We start from the raw sequence: 16,274 nt of genomic DNA on the forward strand, positions 1-16,274 counted from the left end.
GGTGTTGGTCTTAGAATAGACAACCTGAATATTGGCGTTAAGTGGAGCATTAGGTACATGGGGAGGGTTTTCACCTGTAGGTAGTGGTATATATGCAGGCTGATCCAGTCACAGTCGGAGAAGGCAATAAGACACAGGCCCATGTTAGACGTTGTGTTGTGTAGATCACAAACCAGATCCACAGCTCGCGGACTACCTTTTGGGCCGAGCATGGCGTTCAGCTCTCGGGCTCGAACCATTTCATAGGGAGCTGGATCAGGTAAGGGACCGCTGACAGGAGCAAAGATGGTGACGATCAGTGGGAGGTTAATGAGAGAAGATCCAGAACCTACTTCAGGGCGGCGTGGGTGAAGCAGCGGTTAAGATCGACGTCCAGGTAGCGGCAGCATAGCTCGGCAGCCCGCGGGTTGGATAGCAGCTTCTGTGTCGACATGTCTTCGTCTCCTTTTTCCATCCTCAGCATCTCCCTCACTAGGTACACTCCAGAAAGCTCGTTACCATGGGTACCGCCGCAAACGGCCACCCGGGACAGCCCAGGCAAAAGGACATCCATCTTGGACAGATGACAATACAAGTGTTGAAAAGTAGTGAAAACATAAGAAAAAGGGAATGTGACATCTTACCTTCCCTGAGTGTAACCTTTCTCTACCCTCTCGCCCTGGCGTTTACCCTCTGGCACCCTCTCCCTGGGCTTTCATGGTATGTTCACTGACTCAGCATTCTCCCCCCTCTCTCTCTCTCTCTTTGACAAGCCCGACATAGCAGTTTTGTCACCGCACTGCGTGCTATCGCAAAGGCAAGCAGGGTGTGTCCTATCTGATGGTCTTATGTCACAAGATTCCTCGCTTGGTTTACTGTTTGCAAGAGCGGACGATACTGCAAATTTTGGTATCGATTCGATAAGTTAACACAGGGCCAGTATTGCTGATACCGTTTCACTTTTTACTTGAAATCTCAATTATTTTGCCTTTAAATTTGTTGATCATGACAATGATCAGAATAAAACAGAACAAGGATTTTAGGCAAACAAAAAGTGTTTATAAAAATACTTAATTGTGAACAATTTAGCAGTATATACTTACAATACACAGCGGTGCCCATTACGTCGATCGCGAGCTACCGGTCGATCGTGGAGCATGTGTCAGCCGACCGCCAGCCAGGCATGAAAAAAAAAAGACCTAAAAATGAGTGATCATAAATCTTCACTACGTCACTTTCGTCACTTGATTGAAATTCAAGGCGCCCGAGGATCTTGTGATATGATGTTGGCTGCTGCCAGCTCAGTGTGAAGGAAAAAATACACTTTTTTATTTCAACCGTACCGCCCGTCAAAAGCCTAAAGACTGACCGCACAGTTCCTGTCTTCACAATAAAAGTGCTGCTCCGTTGCGCCTGCGCTAACAAAATAAGAGTCTCCGAAAGCCAGCGCAAAAAAGCTAGCAAGCTACGGAGTTTGCCGCCAATGTATTTCTTGTAAAGTGTATAAAAATGAAATATGGAAGCTGGACAAATAAGATGCCAAAAACCAACCACTTTCAGGAGGAACTTTTTTTCTCCTCCAATTGAAAATTTGGACATTATCAGCACTGCTGTCTGATTCCAATCAATGCAAGTCATCAGAATCAGGTAATACACCAACTTATATTCTTGTCTTCATGAAAAAAAGGAATCTATATGTTAAGCATGCATGTATATTCATTAAAACACCTTTAACATGTGAACAAAAACAGCAAAATAAATATAATTTTATATATATATATATATATATATATATATATATATATATATATATATATATATATATATATATATATATATATATATATATATATATATATATATATATATATATATATATATATATATATATATATAAAAATATGTGTGTGTGTGTATATGTATATATGAGGTAGATCACCTCAGAGCAGAGCAGCTTTATTTGTCCATTCTTAACATGTACAAGACACATAAGAACTGAGATTACATTTTCGGCACAATCCCGCTAAGAGCAGACATACGTTACAGGGGGACAAGACGGGACCGCCAACGAATCAGCCACTTAGGGCTCTCCTTAAAAAGGTGGGAAAAAGGTGACATTGGGAAAGGGGGAAGAGTAAAAAAAATATCAGTCTGAGGCTGGACCCTCAGGAGTGGTCCAGACTGAGTCCGAGGAAAAAACCTCACATAGCATGGCACACATACACATGGTACATGTAATCACAACAACTCGCAACAGAGTCATCCAACAGGACCCTGGAGGCCGGCAGCCGCTGTTGAGCGCTACTCAGCCCCCACAACCCCGGAGGAATTAAGCAGTGGTGAAGGCGTTGATTTGGGGAGGGGCGTGTGCGTGCATGTATGCCCAATTAACTTGGGTGAGATGTTGGAATTGTCTTTATGGGCCGAGGCCGGCCCCAAAAGTTCAAGAGTTCAAGAGTCCGACCCAGGTGCTTTTGAAAAAAAGGGAAGGTCAAAAGCGTCCATCTTTGAGGAGTCCTCAGGGGAGTGTTTTCAAACAGCCTGTTCCTCAAGGCCATTCGAGGGAGTCAAATCGTAGATTAAGATGTTGTTTTTTCTTCGAGCAGTCAAAACAATGACATTCCTGCTCTTGTGTGCTGGCTTCGACAATTCCAATTTATTCTTTCTCTGCAAACTTCATCAAGATGGAATCCATTTTGCGATTCAAATCAGCAATCGCTCCAGTCTGTGATCCCACAGCACGACCCAATCCTTCCATTGCGTTGAACAGCCTGTTGGCCCCTTGAGTGGCTGCAATCGTCTTCCGAATTTGACGATACACCAGAGCAATGCCCAGCCCAATCAGCAAATGCCCTGCGATCACAGCTCCAAAATAGGTAGATGTCTTCCACGTCCTCGATGGAAAGGACTGAGAGGCACATGATTCTCCAAGTATTCCAGGAATCTCTCACGTACCCCGCAGCAATGGTTCCATCAGAGCAGCCAGGCTCCCCCGAACCTCTTTTCCTTGTCGAAAAGACTGTGTCAATTGCGTCAAGAGTCCAGTTGATCAAATTCATTTTGATGTTTAGATTTGAGGACAGCTCAAGAAAAGAGGCTTCAAAAAAGTTCAGACAAAGACAAGGACACAAGAAAGCAAGCGGGAAGGAGGAGGAGCAGGGAAAAATGCGACCACCCTCACCAAGAGGCAAGACAGAAAAACCTGGTCATTTAAAAAGTAGCACGCCTGCTGAAAAAGTGTGGGCACCCCTGCTGTACAACATTAAAAGACAATGTAACAAGATCAACAAAAAAGTTACTACTGTTTATTACATAACAGGGAATAATTTTAGCAAAATAAAGTCAATATTGCAGTGTACAATAACTAACAAAAACAAAAACTACATTTTGGTTCTCATTCAAATCCTGACTTTTGGCCCCCAAAGCCCCCCCTGTTTTGACGTACTGTTACATTGTTTTGTGTTATATTTATAGGTTTTTAAATTGTTTACAAAAAAGTGCATTGATCCGAAAATATTGTTTTTGTTTCCCTACAGATTAGATGAATTTATAAAACACACTACTTTGCAATAGCCAATATGAATACAGTAAGAACATGAACATCGATGGCAATCATTTAAACAAGAAACAACCACTGCCATAAACTGTGTAAAGCTGCAGTATTTATTGATCTTGAAAAAACATTTGATACAGTCAACCACAATATCCTAATAGACAAATTAGAATGATACAGCTTTAACTCTGAACTGGTTGAACAACTACTTAACAGGAAACAATATATGGGGTTAGATCAGTCCTTTTCAAACAGTCACTCAAAAGCTACCAGTAGCTTGCAGCGCCTTTCCAAGTAGCTCGCTGGAGGGTTCAAGAAATGTGATGCGTTATAGACATAGATATCTAAAACAGCAGCTTTACGCAAGCTGAAAGATTGAGTCTTTTGAACAGCTGTTTCACATGAACAATGAGTACTAATTAGCAGATGGATAAGATAGTTACTGTGAATCGCTTCTCAAAATTCACTTCGATAACCGTTCAAATTAATAAATAAACAATATATTTAGCCAGGTTTTCTTGATGCTAATCGTTGCACCATAAACACTTATTACCACCGATAAATTAAGATTGATAAAAATAAGTTACCTCATAGACTAAAGAATTATCGTAACAATGATGTATGTATATACGCAGATAAATAACGCAATTAATTTTGTGTGCACATACTCTTTTACCTTGACAGCGGATAGTTACTGAAGAAGATGTCACAAGTTCCTATTAGGTCAGTGATCAGGCCAAAGATGAATGAGGAGATGCCGACTGGTGGGGTCACTGACAAATTTAACTTCAAAATACACCCGATCGGTACTTCAGATAAAACTGTTATCAAGTTTTGAGCAAATAAATAACATGCATTCAAGTAGATAAAGCTGGTATGGTATGAAAAAAACAACATTCTGACAATGAAGTTGTATTTTTGTCCAAATATTACGGTCTTTTTCAAGTTAATTGAAATTGTAATAAGCGAGTAATAACCTGTGATTGGGCCAAATTCAAAAGTGGATTAAAAAATTATTTGACAGCATTAACATAACATACAAAAATTAAACCAACTCATATGTAAATATATGTAGATTAAGAAAAGTAAATAAATCAAACAGACTTTTACAGTTTATTTTCAAGTTCATACAGACGTTGCCAAAGTTTTCCCTGAAAACTTGATTGTATCAGATGTGGCTCCACTTGGCAAGAGCAACAGGTTTAAGACAGCAGCCACTTTTTGCTGGGTTTGTCAGGTTGTTAGAAAAACTTTTTTCCCTTAGTGGATTATTTTAGGAACTCTGGAACAACATGTTTTTAAAACCCCTACCGGAACCATTTCCCCTTGTGGGAACAGCGTGTGTATGGTGCATTTTCTCACTCTGCTATCACTTGACTTCTTGCTACAAATACTGTACGCTTGTTTGACTCCCCATGTGCTTCAGTCAAAACCAACAACAAAAGGACGTGACGACACGTCCAACCCAGCTATATTGTGTTCTTTCAAATGAATGTATGGAGTCTTTTTGTATTTCTGCTAACAATACTGCATCATTATTATTATTATATTATTTTTGATTCAGTTCAGCCCTACTGGCATAAAATATTTTTTCCCATAAGCATGTTAATTTTGGCCAGTAGTTTAAGGCTTAAATCTTACAAAAACAAATAGTCATGGTGCAATCAAAACAGGGTATAAATAACTGTTTACATTACAGCATTTATTATAGATTGTATTTGGCATTTTTTTCCTACAAAATACCAAACAATATTATGGAATCTCCCTTATTTTCCCCTCTCTGAAATTGAAGACCGTTCACTTTGGAAGCAAAAAATAACCTCAGTTTTCAAATACATATGGACTTTCTATACATTTATAAAATATGATTTATTCATAATGCTTTTTTTGCCTTTGTCATTTTTAAGTACACTTACAAACAAAAAACAACTCGCATTTTTTGGTGTACAGTATGTTAGCTGACATTGATCACACACTTAAAAACAAGTATTCGCTTTAAAATGTTTTTTGACAACCGATTCAAAATAGAATTCATTTGTGTCGCAATATTCAGTGGGTGAAAAGGCGAGGTCTTCTTTTGACAAAAACAAAAATTATTCAAATCTACACCAAAACAAATGTGGTGGAAGACACATTAAAACACAAAAATATTACACCAGAAATGTTCCCTTAAATTCATGAAGGCCACCAAATTTGTAACATTTATTATTATTATCATCATATATATTTAGAGTTTATATATTAAGTGTTTTAAGCATATAATTGAAGAGGAAACATTATGTTATCGCATTAAGAGAATAGTCTACAATGGCTATGGAAGCACTACTCACTTATAGGGGATGGGTGATGTCCTCCAACCAAGAGGCGCCGCTGCCCTCAACTGGGGACACAACTCTCTTGGTCAGAAAGCAGCAACTGTCCTCCTGGGAGGTCTCTTAGAACAGAGATGGGGGAATTGTCCACTTGATGGGGCTGGTAGGCAAACCTTTTTTCAGTCAAGGCTGGGGTCAAAATATGTCCGGGCAGCCCTCCCAGCAGCCGCGATCCTTTGCTTCCCAGTAGCCTCCCTTGTAGATGTGAATCTGCTCACCTGTAATGCGGTCCTGACAGCGCTCGAACCAAAGGGCGTTGTAGTTGTCGTGGGGTCCACCTGTGAGGCACAGATTACGATTGTATAAAAATGCAAAAACTTGGACAAAGGAGGATGAAAGCACAGGAAGAAGCTACTACTTGCATTTCAGTGACGGATCAGTAAGAGATTCCTCATCGACAGCTTTTAAAAGGAGAATCAGATCATAGAATTCTAGCAAAAACACTAACAGACGCATTCTAACCTTCATCGGACTGGCTGGAGGAGCGCTGGCTGAGAGCCTCCCGTTCACGCTCCCGTCGGGCGATGCGCTGCTTCTCCTCCAGACGCTGCTTCTCGGCGTTGGCCTCATCCCAGCGGCCGTCCTCCATCAGGCGCTGATCGGGGCGGCGCCTACTGTCGGTGGCCGCTACGGGCTCCTCAGGCTCGTTCAACGTGAGCGCCAAGTCAGTGAAGTAGTACATAGTCTCAGTTCCCTCACTTAGGACCAGGAAAAAACAGATGAAAGATTTCACCACCAGGTCACACAAACGATAAGTCAAAACAGGTTAGCTATAATTGAATATATAGACATCACCAACAACATGTTAGTTGCCACACTCCCTTTGTGTATGTACCTGCTAGGCCTGAACAATGGGGTTTTTTTTATGCGATTTTCCTCTACAAAATTGTGGTTGCGATTCGATTCACGATTTTCATATATTTTATACATATAAATGCATAGAACTGCAAAAACAAGTGAATGAAGACCTACTTTTAGACTGCCAACATATCCTTGTCTCAAAGTGCCACACATTAGAACAATATACAATACATTTACTTTTATTTGGCTTTATGCAGACAGACTCAGAGCTTTTATCTCCATCATGAACCTAAACTAAATAAATAATCGATAAAACTATACAGTGTTTATAATGTAGTGTAATCATAATATATAATGATGCAAGTAACCATTTAAAAGGATATAAACTTTTATTTCTCATTACTGTAAAATTGTTTACCATTGTACTGTAATTGGAAGGTAAACAATGTTACCCTAAATAAATAAACAAAAATATTTAATAAACTAATTTCTGTGACTAAAAATTTTACTTGAATGTATATTGAACATACTAAAGTGTTTTTTTTCTCCTAGTTAGAAAAACTAGGTTGGACCTTGTCTTTTTGTTTGTTGCAATCACGTGATCGCAGCATTCTTGCTCGTTTGTCCGTGTTGATGGGCTCTTATTTCCATCAGATTTGAAGCTGAAATATTACCACAGCAGGACATTTGGCTTTGGAATCATATATTTTTTCCTCCTAATTTGTGTTACTTTGCTGAACTTCTAACTGGAAAGTCACGAGGCCCTCTGTCTGTGCGGTCTCACTGAGTCGCTCTGCGCCCACCGAAACAAAGATTGTGAATGACTGCAAAAAGGGCTCACTTCCTTCAGTTAATTATGTTAAATAAACCCGGTCAGCAGACCTCTTTCTCTCTGTTTGAAGAGAGGAAAAAACGCAAGGCTCAACAATTCTGATTGGCGAACATGCCTGTCACAAATTATGGTGACGGCGGCAAATTGAGTTTGCTTGTTGAAATGGGAAAATTGGATACGAGAGCAGCCAGCATGGACGAATAGAACAGACAAGCCATTGTAATGTCTGCTCGCTTGGAAAAACAAAAATCCTAATCTACGATTTGACTCCCTCGAATGGCCTTGACGCTGCAAGACAGAAGCAGTCTGTTCTGAAAACATCCCCCGAGGACTCAACGATGGACGCTTTTGACCTCCCTCCCTCCTCAACGACACCTGGGAGTCGAACTTTGCTTGCATTGCATGCAGAAAGGCCCCAGGCCTATGGACACAACATCACTACACCCAAGACAATGGGCATATACACAAACACACACCCCACCCCACGCCTTCACCACAGCTTGATTCTCCTTCGGGGTGATGGACGGTTGAGTAGCGCTCTCTAGCGGCAGCCGATCTCCATGGCTCCAACTCCCCCCCGCCCCCCATGTTGCGAGTTGTTGTGATTATATGTAACATGTTTATGTGTGCTATGACAAATTTGTTTTTTTCCCTTGGACTGAGTCTGGACCCCCTCCCGAGTGTCCATTCTTTGTCTGATATTTGTTTTTACTCTTCTTGATCTTAGCGCCGCTTTCGATACTGTTGATCATAATATTTTATTAGAGCGTATCAAAACGCGTATTGGGATGTCAGACTTAGCCTTGTCTTGGTTTAACTCTTATCTTACTGACAGGATGCAGTGTGTCTCCCATAACAATGTGACCTCGGACTATGTTAAGGTAACGTGCGGAGTTCCTCAGGGTTCGGTTCTTGACCCTGCACTCTTTAGTATTTACATGCTGCCGCTAGGTGACATCATACGCAAATACGGTGTTAGCTTTCACTGTTATGCTGATGACACCCAACTCTACATGCCCCTAAAGCTGACCAACACGCCGGATTGTAGTCAGCTGGAGGCGTGTCTTAATGAAATTAAACAATGGATGTCCACTAACTTTTTGCAACTCAACGCTAAGAAAACGGAAATGCTGATTATCGGTCCTGCTCAACACCGACATCTATTTAATAATACCACCTTAACATTTGACAACCAAACAATTACACAAGGCGACTCGGTAAAGAATCTGGGTATTATCTTCGACCCAACTCTCTCGTTTGAGTCACACAAGAGTGTTACTAAAACGGCCTTCTTTCATCTCCGTAATATCGCTAAAATTCGTTCCATTTTGTCCACAAGCGACGCTGAGATCATTATCCATGCGTTCGTTACATCTCGTCTCGATTACTGTAACGTTTTATTTTCGGGCCTCCCTATGTTTAGCATTAAAAGATTACAGTTGGTACAAAATGCGGCTGCTAGACTTTTGACAAAAACAAGAAAGTTTGATCATATTACGCCTATACTGGCTCACTGGCTTCCTGTGCACCTAAGATGCAACTTTAAGGTTTTACTACTTACGTATAAAATACTACACGGTCAAGCTCCTGCCTATCTTGCCGATTGTATTGTACCATATGTCCCGACAAGAAGTCTGCGTTCAAAGAACTCCGGCTTATTAGTGATTCCCAGAGCCCAAAAAAAGTCTGCGGGCTATAGAGCGTTTTCTATTCGGGCTCCAATACTATGGAATGCCCTCCCGGTAAAAGTTAGAGATGCTACCTCAGTAGAAGCATTTAAGTCCCATCTTAAAACTCATTTGTATACTCTAGCCTTTAAACAGACTCCCTTTTTAGACCAGTTGATCTGCCGTTTCTTTTCTTTTCTTTTCTCCTCTACTCCCCTCTCCCTTATGGAGGGGGAGTTGCACAGGTCCGGTGGCCACGGATGAAGTGCTGGTTGTCCAGAGTCGGGACCTGGGGTGGACCGCTAGCCTGTGCATCGGTTGGGGACATCTCTACGCTGCTGACCCGTCTCCGCTCGGGATGGTTCCTGCTGGCCCCACTATGGACTGGACTTTCGCTGATGTGTTGGATCCACTGTGGACTGGACTTTCACAATATTATGTCAGACCCACTCGACATCCATTGCTTTCGGTCTCCCCTAGAGGGGGGGGTTACCCACATATGCGGTCCTCTCCAAGGTTTCTCATAGTCATTCACATTGACGTCCCACTGGGGTGAGTTTTCCTTGCCCGTATGTGGGCTCTGTACCGAGGATGTCGTTGTGGCTTGTACAGCCCTTTGAGACACTGTGATTTAGGGCTATATAAATAAACATTGATTGATTGATTCCCCAATATCACCTTTTTCCCACCTTTTTTAAGGAGCGCCGTAAGTGGCTGATTCGTTGGCGGTCCTGTTCTCTTCTCCCTGTAATGTATGTCTGCTCTTAGTGCAGGGGTGTCCAAAGTGCGGCCCGGGGGCCATTTGCAGCCCGCAGCTAATTGTTTACCGGCCCGCCACACATTCTGGAAATACTATTGTAAAAATAAAAAAGAACATTAGAAAAAGTGGAATGTGGTGAAATCTAACGAGAAAAAGTTGCAATGTTGACACAAAAGCTGCCATGCAGGTTGTTTTTTTTTTCTTTTGTCTTTCTTCATTTTTCTTTTTTTGCCATTGCTCAAAAAATAAAAAATAATGACAAAAAAATCCATGTTATAATGAATTATTTTCAGGGCTCCAATTACTTCAAATATTTCACTTTAGAATGTTTTATGTGGTAAATATTGCATATATTGTGTAGTAGCCATATAAAAACATCAAAGTTTTCTTTGACAAAAGCGCATAAAACAAACCAAATAATAGTTCCAGCATAAAATCGACAGATATATCTGAAGTTGATCTCGTAACTTAAGTGTTGAAAGTAAAAGAAAAACCTAATAAAAATGTATCACTTTATGAGTGGGGCACCTTTTGGATCCCAAATATATTTAGTGATTTTTTATTTATCTTTTCACTGTGATTACTCAAAAATATGAAATAATTAAAATCAATGGTGTCGTGCATTATTGATCTTTTAGGGCTCTAATTACTAAATACTGCATATTTCAGTTTTACTATAAAAAAACTAAGTTTTTTTTGACAAAAAAGCCATAAAACATTTTTTTAATTTGTATTACTTTATATCAACTTGATATAAAGATTTACTGCAAGCGTTAAATAATTTAAAAAAAATAATAATCTGACTTATTTTTAAGATTTTAATGACTGAGACCCTTTATGGTCCCCGGGACCCCTAAAGGTAAAATAAATAAAAAATGCATATATTTTGTTATGGTTTAAAAATTAAAAATATCAAAATGGCCCCCACATGCTTTAATTTTTCCGTGTGCGGCCCTCAGTGGAAAAGGTTTGGACACCCCTGTCTTAGTGGGACTGTGCCGAAAATGTAATTTCAGTTCTTATATGTCCTGTACATGTAAAAGAATGGACAATAAACAGCATCTTGAATCATCTTGAAATAAAAAAGCCTCCGCCTCTTGCAGTTACAAAATCACACTACTTAAAACCTCGATGTCGATTAATCGTGCAGCCCTACCTGCACACCCTGCTTGTGAGTGTGGACAAGACAGTGGTGAGTGACATGCCAAATGGCAGACACATTTCTCAGATTGACAAGCAATTTGCATTCAATATAATTAGTAATTGTAAAAAATAAAGACACTTTAAAAAAAAATACAATTAATTGAAGACTCGACGATAATGAACGCCATATCTCCGTACTTTGCTACAACTTTTTCCTTGAATTCTATAGTGTTTCTTACCTTGCTGGCGCTTCTTTTATATCCAAAAACACACATGCCATATCAGGATTTAATTTTGTCCATTTAGTACAGCACTATGCTCATCTATTAAAAATATGAGCACCAAACATATGAAAAAGTGTCCCACATGATGAGTTAAATGTAAACACTTACGGTAAAGGATTCTTTTTCCAAAGCTCTCTTGCTTTTAAGGTCTGGTAGACGGTCTTCTGTTTGCCCTCGGAGCCGTTGTCACCTCCTCCTCCTCCTCGGCTGCTTTGCATCACCCTGGAGAACTCCAATTTCTCATCCCACGTGCCCGACAACACATAGTGGGCCTTGCCCGTCTTGTCCATCACCACACCAGTTACCTGCAGACAGATTCAAGAATCATTGCTTCACAGAAAAAAAGTTGTAAGGGTTAAAAGAAGGTTTACTCACTTTTCTGGCGACGTCTCTAGAAAAGTAACTGTAAGGTGCAAACTTCAAATGGCAGCGGTCTTCAGTGGTGTGGTTCACTACGTCAATCTCTCCTGACTAGGTGGGAAGAGATTACTTGCTAGATCATGACGTTACCAAAATCATTACAAATAAGTCATATTATAACGGTGATCGCTCCTCCTGCCAGTAACTGATGCTAACTGACTGTCCAGTATAACAGAAATAAACTGAAATACTTGAAATAACCTGCAAAGTCAAATATGTTCACTAATGCAGAGCACAAAGACAAGGTAGTAATGTCAAATAATGCCCCTCCCACCAGTTAATAACAGGGTGGTCAAAAGTATACAACATGCAAAAATTACATCGATACCAGCTCTTTTCAGTATTGTTAGTATTGATTACTGCTGAACGATTTTTTTTTCCCTCAGCAACCAGCGTCAGTGCTTGGCATGTGAACACTGAGTCAGTGCCAGAAAAAAAGGCCTGCTGTCTTAAAAAAATTATCAAGTGTTTCCATATATTTATATAATGCGGATTTGGCACACCTGTTTCTCTCATACTCATAACTACATTAATGGAAATGTGGCCGTATGCATCGTACACTTCACAACACACCTAATAGATAGCATCTGCTTTGTCTGAGAAAGACGATCCGTGTTGCCACTTTATCGAGGTAGATATTAAATCTAAAATAAAATAAGGAAGTGACCGAGTGGAGTGTGTCTTCCGTCATGCATTTATTTGCATACAAGCGGCCACAAAAGGATTCGCCGTGCGAAGGAGAGCAGAGATGCACCAGCAGAGGCCCTGTGAGTGTACTTAAGCAGTGTGCAGAAAACTTCAACACAGTTGCTACCCAAACTTTATCACTTGTATACATGCGAAGAGGTTATGGAACACTGCTGTTTTTTTAATGAATGTATTGTACCTCTTGGCAGCTGATACTGCAATTTAAATTCTGTACAAAAAGATGTTGAAGCACAGTGATCTTAAATACTTGACACTTTGACACAGTCTTCAGTAAAGTAGTGAATTGAAAAGCACATGGGTCCATTTTTTTTTTTTTTATCGTAGTATCGAATGAGTATCGAAACACGTAGAAATTCACAGGTATCAATACCAACTACTGAAATTCTGGTATCGTGACAACCCTAGTTATTAATGATAAACACCACCTTACACGAAATAAATGGAAAGACTTGGAAAAAAAACAGCCACGTACACTTGTTCATGCGGGGAGAAATGCACAACATAGATACATAAGTAATACAACATTACCGCCAATTTTACATGTAACCCATCACCATATAAAATACACACAATTAACAAGATTTTACATATTCCAGTTAGTACGTTCATTCATGCTTGGGCAAATATAATCATGTATCTTGCCAGTTATTACTGATAACTGCCACCCTGTACCCTATACAAAAAGACTTAAGAATCCTCAATTCAAAAAAGTACACTCATTCATGCAAGGGCATATGCAAAATATAGAAATGTCAAACCTCCCACCAGTTAAGGATAACCGCCAACTTGCATGAATTAACAGCATATCACCTGATCGATCCAGAGTTTCCCAACGATTATGTTGTGCACTGTGGTGGTAACTTTCTTCCAGGTGTAGTGATTGTTGCTCTTCTCAAAGGTGGCATGGATTGTGCCTGAGGAGACCATAAAAGAGAAAATAAACCATTGTTGTTTTTCAGGGCTTTATGACGCTACATTATATTCTCCATACTTACCTAATGGCATGATAGAGAGATATTTGCCCCTGAATTTGCTGGCCACTGTAATTTCCTGCCTCAGAGTCCAGCCTCGGTCTGAGATCACATGATGGGCTGCGGCCGGTGGGTGGTGACTGACCTGGGGGAAGAGTAACATTGTATCAAGTGTTCCTGCAGGAACACTTGACTGAAACGCACCCACCTGCTCACAGAGGGAGCGATAGCCGCTCTCTCTCCGGCGGTCGAGCTCATACGTCTCGCCCAGCAAGGGGTTGAAGGGCTTGCCCGTTCGGTGGACAGTGGTGGAGTAGGAGGACACTGAGAAGGCGGCGACGTAGCACATTTGCTCCAGCGAGCTGTGGCACTTGGCAGCCTTGTCCAGCAGCTCGTGGTACTCCAGATCCTCCGACAGCCGCTGTAGCATGGAGATGGGCTCATTAAAGTTCACCTGGGAGACAGAGAGAAAAAACGATTTATTGATAACATGACTTAAAGGCCTACTGAAACCCACTACTACCGACCACGCAGTCTGATAGTTTATATATCAATGATGAAATCTTAACATTATAACACATGTCAATACGGCCGGGTTAACTTATAAAGTGACATTTTAAATTTGCCGCTAAACTTCCGGTTCGAAACGCCTCTGAGGATGACGTATGCGTGTGACGTAGCCCGGCGAACACGGGTATGCCTTCCACATTGAAGCCGATACGAAAAAGCTCTGTTTTCATTTCATAATTCCACAGTATTCTGGACATCTGTGTTCGTGAATCTGTTTCAATCATGTTCATTGCATTATGGAGAAGGAAGCCAAGCAAGCAAAGAAGAAAGTTGTCGGTGCGAAATGGACGTATTTTTCGAACGTAGTCAGCCACAACAGTACACAGCCGGCGCTTCTTTGTTTACATTCCCGAAAGATGCAGTCAAGATGGAAGAACTCGGATAACAGAGACTCTAACCAGGAGGACTTTTGATTTGGATACACAGACGCCTGTAGAGAACTGGGACAACACAGACTCTTACCAGGATTACTTTGATTTGGATGACAAAGACGCAGACGTGCTACTGTGAGTATGCAGCTTTGGCTTTTTTTTGCGTATGTACGTAACTTTTTTTTAAATATATAAGCTTTATGAACCTTGGGTTAGGTGAACGGTCTTTTGGGCTGAGTGATTGTGTGTGTTGATCATGTGTTTGAATTGTATTGGCGTGTTCTATGGAGCTAGGAGCTAGCAGAGGAGCTAGGAGCTAGCATAACACGTACCGTACCGTACGTGCGCGTCACGTACGTAACTTTTTAAAAATATATAAGCTTTATGAACCTTGGGTTAGGTGAACGGTCTTTTGGGCTGAGTGATTGTGTGTGTTGATCAGGTGTTTGAATTGTATTGGCGTGTTCTATGGAGCTAGGAGCTAGCAGAGGAGCTAGGAGCTAGCATAACAAACACGCAGGTGTTATTATGCAGGATTAATTTGTGGCATATTAAATATAAGCCTGGTTGTGTTGTGGCTAATAGAGTATATATATGTCTTGTGTTTATTTACTGTTGTAGTCATTCCCAGCTGAATATCAGGTACCGTGAGTATGCAGCCTTGGCTGCTAAACATTCGATAACTTGACCGTATGTGCGCGTCACGTACGTAACTTTTTAAAAATATATAAGCTTTATGAACCTTGGGTTAGGTAAACGGTCTTTTGGGCTGAGTGATTGTGTGTGTTGATCAGGTGTTTGAATTGTATTGGCGTGTTCTATGGAGCTAGGAGCTAGCAGAGGAGCTAGGAGCTAGCATAACAAACACGCAGGTGTTTTTATGCAGGATTAATTTGTGGCATATTAAATATAAGCCTGGTTGTGTTGTGGCTAATAGAGTATATATATGTCTTGTGTTTATTTACTGTTGTAGTCATTCCCAGCTGAATATCAGGTCACCCCCGGCTCTCACAGCATCTTCCCTATCTGAATAGCTTCAACTCCCCACTAGTCCTTCACTTGCACTTTACTCATCCACAAATCTTTCATCCTCGCTCAAACTAATGGGGAAATTGTCGCTTTCTCGGTCCGAATCTCTCTCAGTTCATGCGGCCATCATTGTAAACAATAGGGAACTTTGCGTATATGTTCAACTGACTACGTCACGCTACTTCCGGTAGGTGCAAGCCTTTTTTTATCAGATACCAAAAGTTGCAATCTTTATCGTCGTTGTTCTATACTAAATCCTTTCAGCAAAAATATGGCAATATCGCGAAATGATCAAGTATGACACATAGAATAGATCTGCTATCCCCGTTTAAATAAAAAAAATTCATTTCAGTAGGCCTTTAAAGGTGTACTGGGTGGCACACTCCCCCACAGTTTGGGAACCAAGGTACTGCTGAAACTATTGCAGGTTGGGCTGCAACTAGGGATGATGTTTGAAACTGGTTTTCCCGGTTGTTCGATAAGAAAAGAACCGATTCCATGGACTTGAATCCCTTTATGAGAACCGGTTCCTGTTATCGAGGCCACTGTAGTAAAGAAAAAGAGTTGGTTCTTTATTCGAATCCCTGGGAACGAATCCCGTCTCACAGGAAATGCCCTGCGACACGTCCCAGAAAATGACCTAGCTCAGTCATTAGGCGGCAGATACAGAAGCAGCAACAAGGTTTATTATATATATACTTTTTTGTATTCTATTTTAGCTACTATGAATTTACAACCCCCTGGCGCTGTTTTGTACTGTTTTTGTACTGTTCTGTACTGTTTTTGTTTCTCGTCTGTTTGTAATTTAAATTTA

General features: G+C 40.7%; 2 protein-coding genes across 3 annotated transcripts in view; both read right to left on the reverse strand.

Annotated features, from left to right (window-relative positions):
• The window catches only part of LOC133661768 (N-acyl-aromatic-L-amino acid amidohydrolase (carboxylate-forming) B-like), a 14,925-nt gene extending 13,219 nt beyond the window's left edge, over positions 1-1,706 (reverse strand). Inside the window, exons 1-3 of one of the 2 annotated variants that reach the window (XM_062065233.1) lie at positions 624-1,706; positions 333-553; positions 75-270 (exon numbers count right to left, since the gene is read on the reverse strand). In XM_062065233.1, the coding sequence (XP_061921217.1) occupies positions 75-270; positions 333-553 (417 nt within the window). In that variant the 5' untranslated portion in view covers positions 624-1,706. The other variant, XM_062065234.1, reaches the window with a different exon arrangement.
• A 258-nt stretch (positions 1,707-1,964) lies between these two features.
• Positions 1,965-16,274, reverse strand: part of LOC133661771 (oxysterol-binding protein 1-like) — a 26,353-nt gene continuing 12,043 nt past the window's right edge. The window contains exons 10-17 of the mRNA XM_062065237.1: positions 13,699-13,944; positions 13,515-13,635; positions 13,330-13,433; positions 11,767-11,862; positions 11,500-11,696; positions 6,367-6,602; positions 6,267-6,305; positions 1,965-6,182 (exon numbers count right to left, since the gene is read on the reverse strand). Coding sequence (XP_061921221.1) covers positions 6,040-6,182; positions 6,267-6,305; positions 6,367-6,602; positions 11,500-11,696; positions 11,767-11,862; positions 13,330-13,433; positions 13,515-13,635; positions 13,699-13,944 — 1,182 coding nt within the window. The 3' untranslated portion in view covers positions 1,965-6,039. The remainder of the gene's footprint in view (positions 6,183-6,266; positions 6,306-6,366; positions 6,603-11,499; positions 11,697-11,766; positions 11,863-13,329; positions 13,434-13,514; positions 13,636-13,698; positions 13,945-16,274) is intronic.

The sequence above is a fragment of the Entelurus aequoreus genome, linkage group LG12 (genome assembly GCF_033978785.1).
Source record: "Entelurus aequoreus isolate RoL-2023_Sb linkage group LG12, RoL_Eaeq_v1.1, whole genome shotgun sequence".
Classification (NCBI taxonomy): Eukaryota; Metazoa; Chordata; class Actinopteri; order Syngnathiformes; family Syngnathidae; genus Entelurus; species Entelurus aequoreus.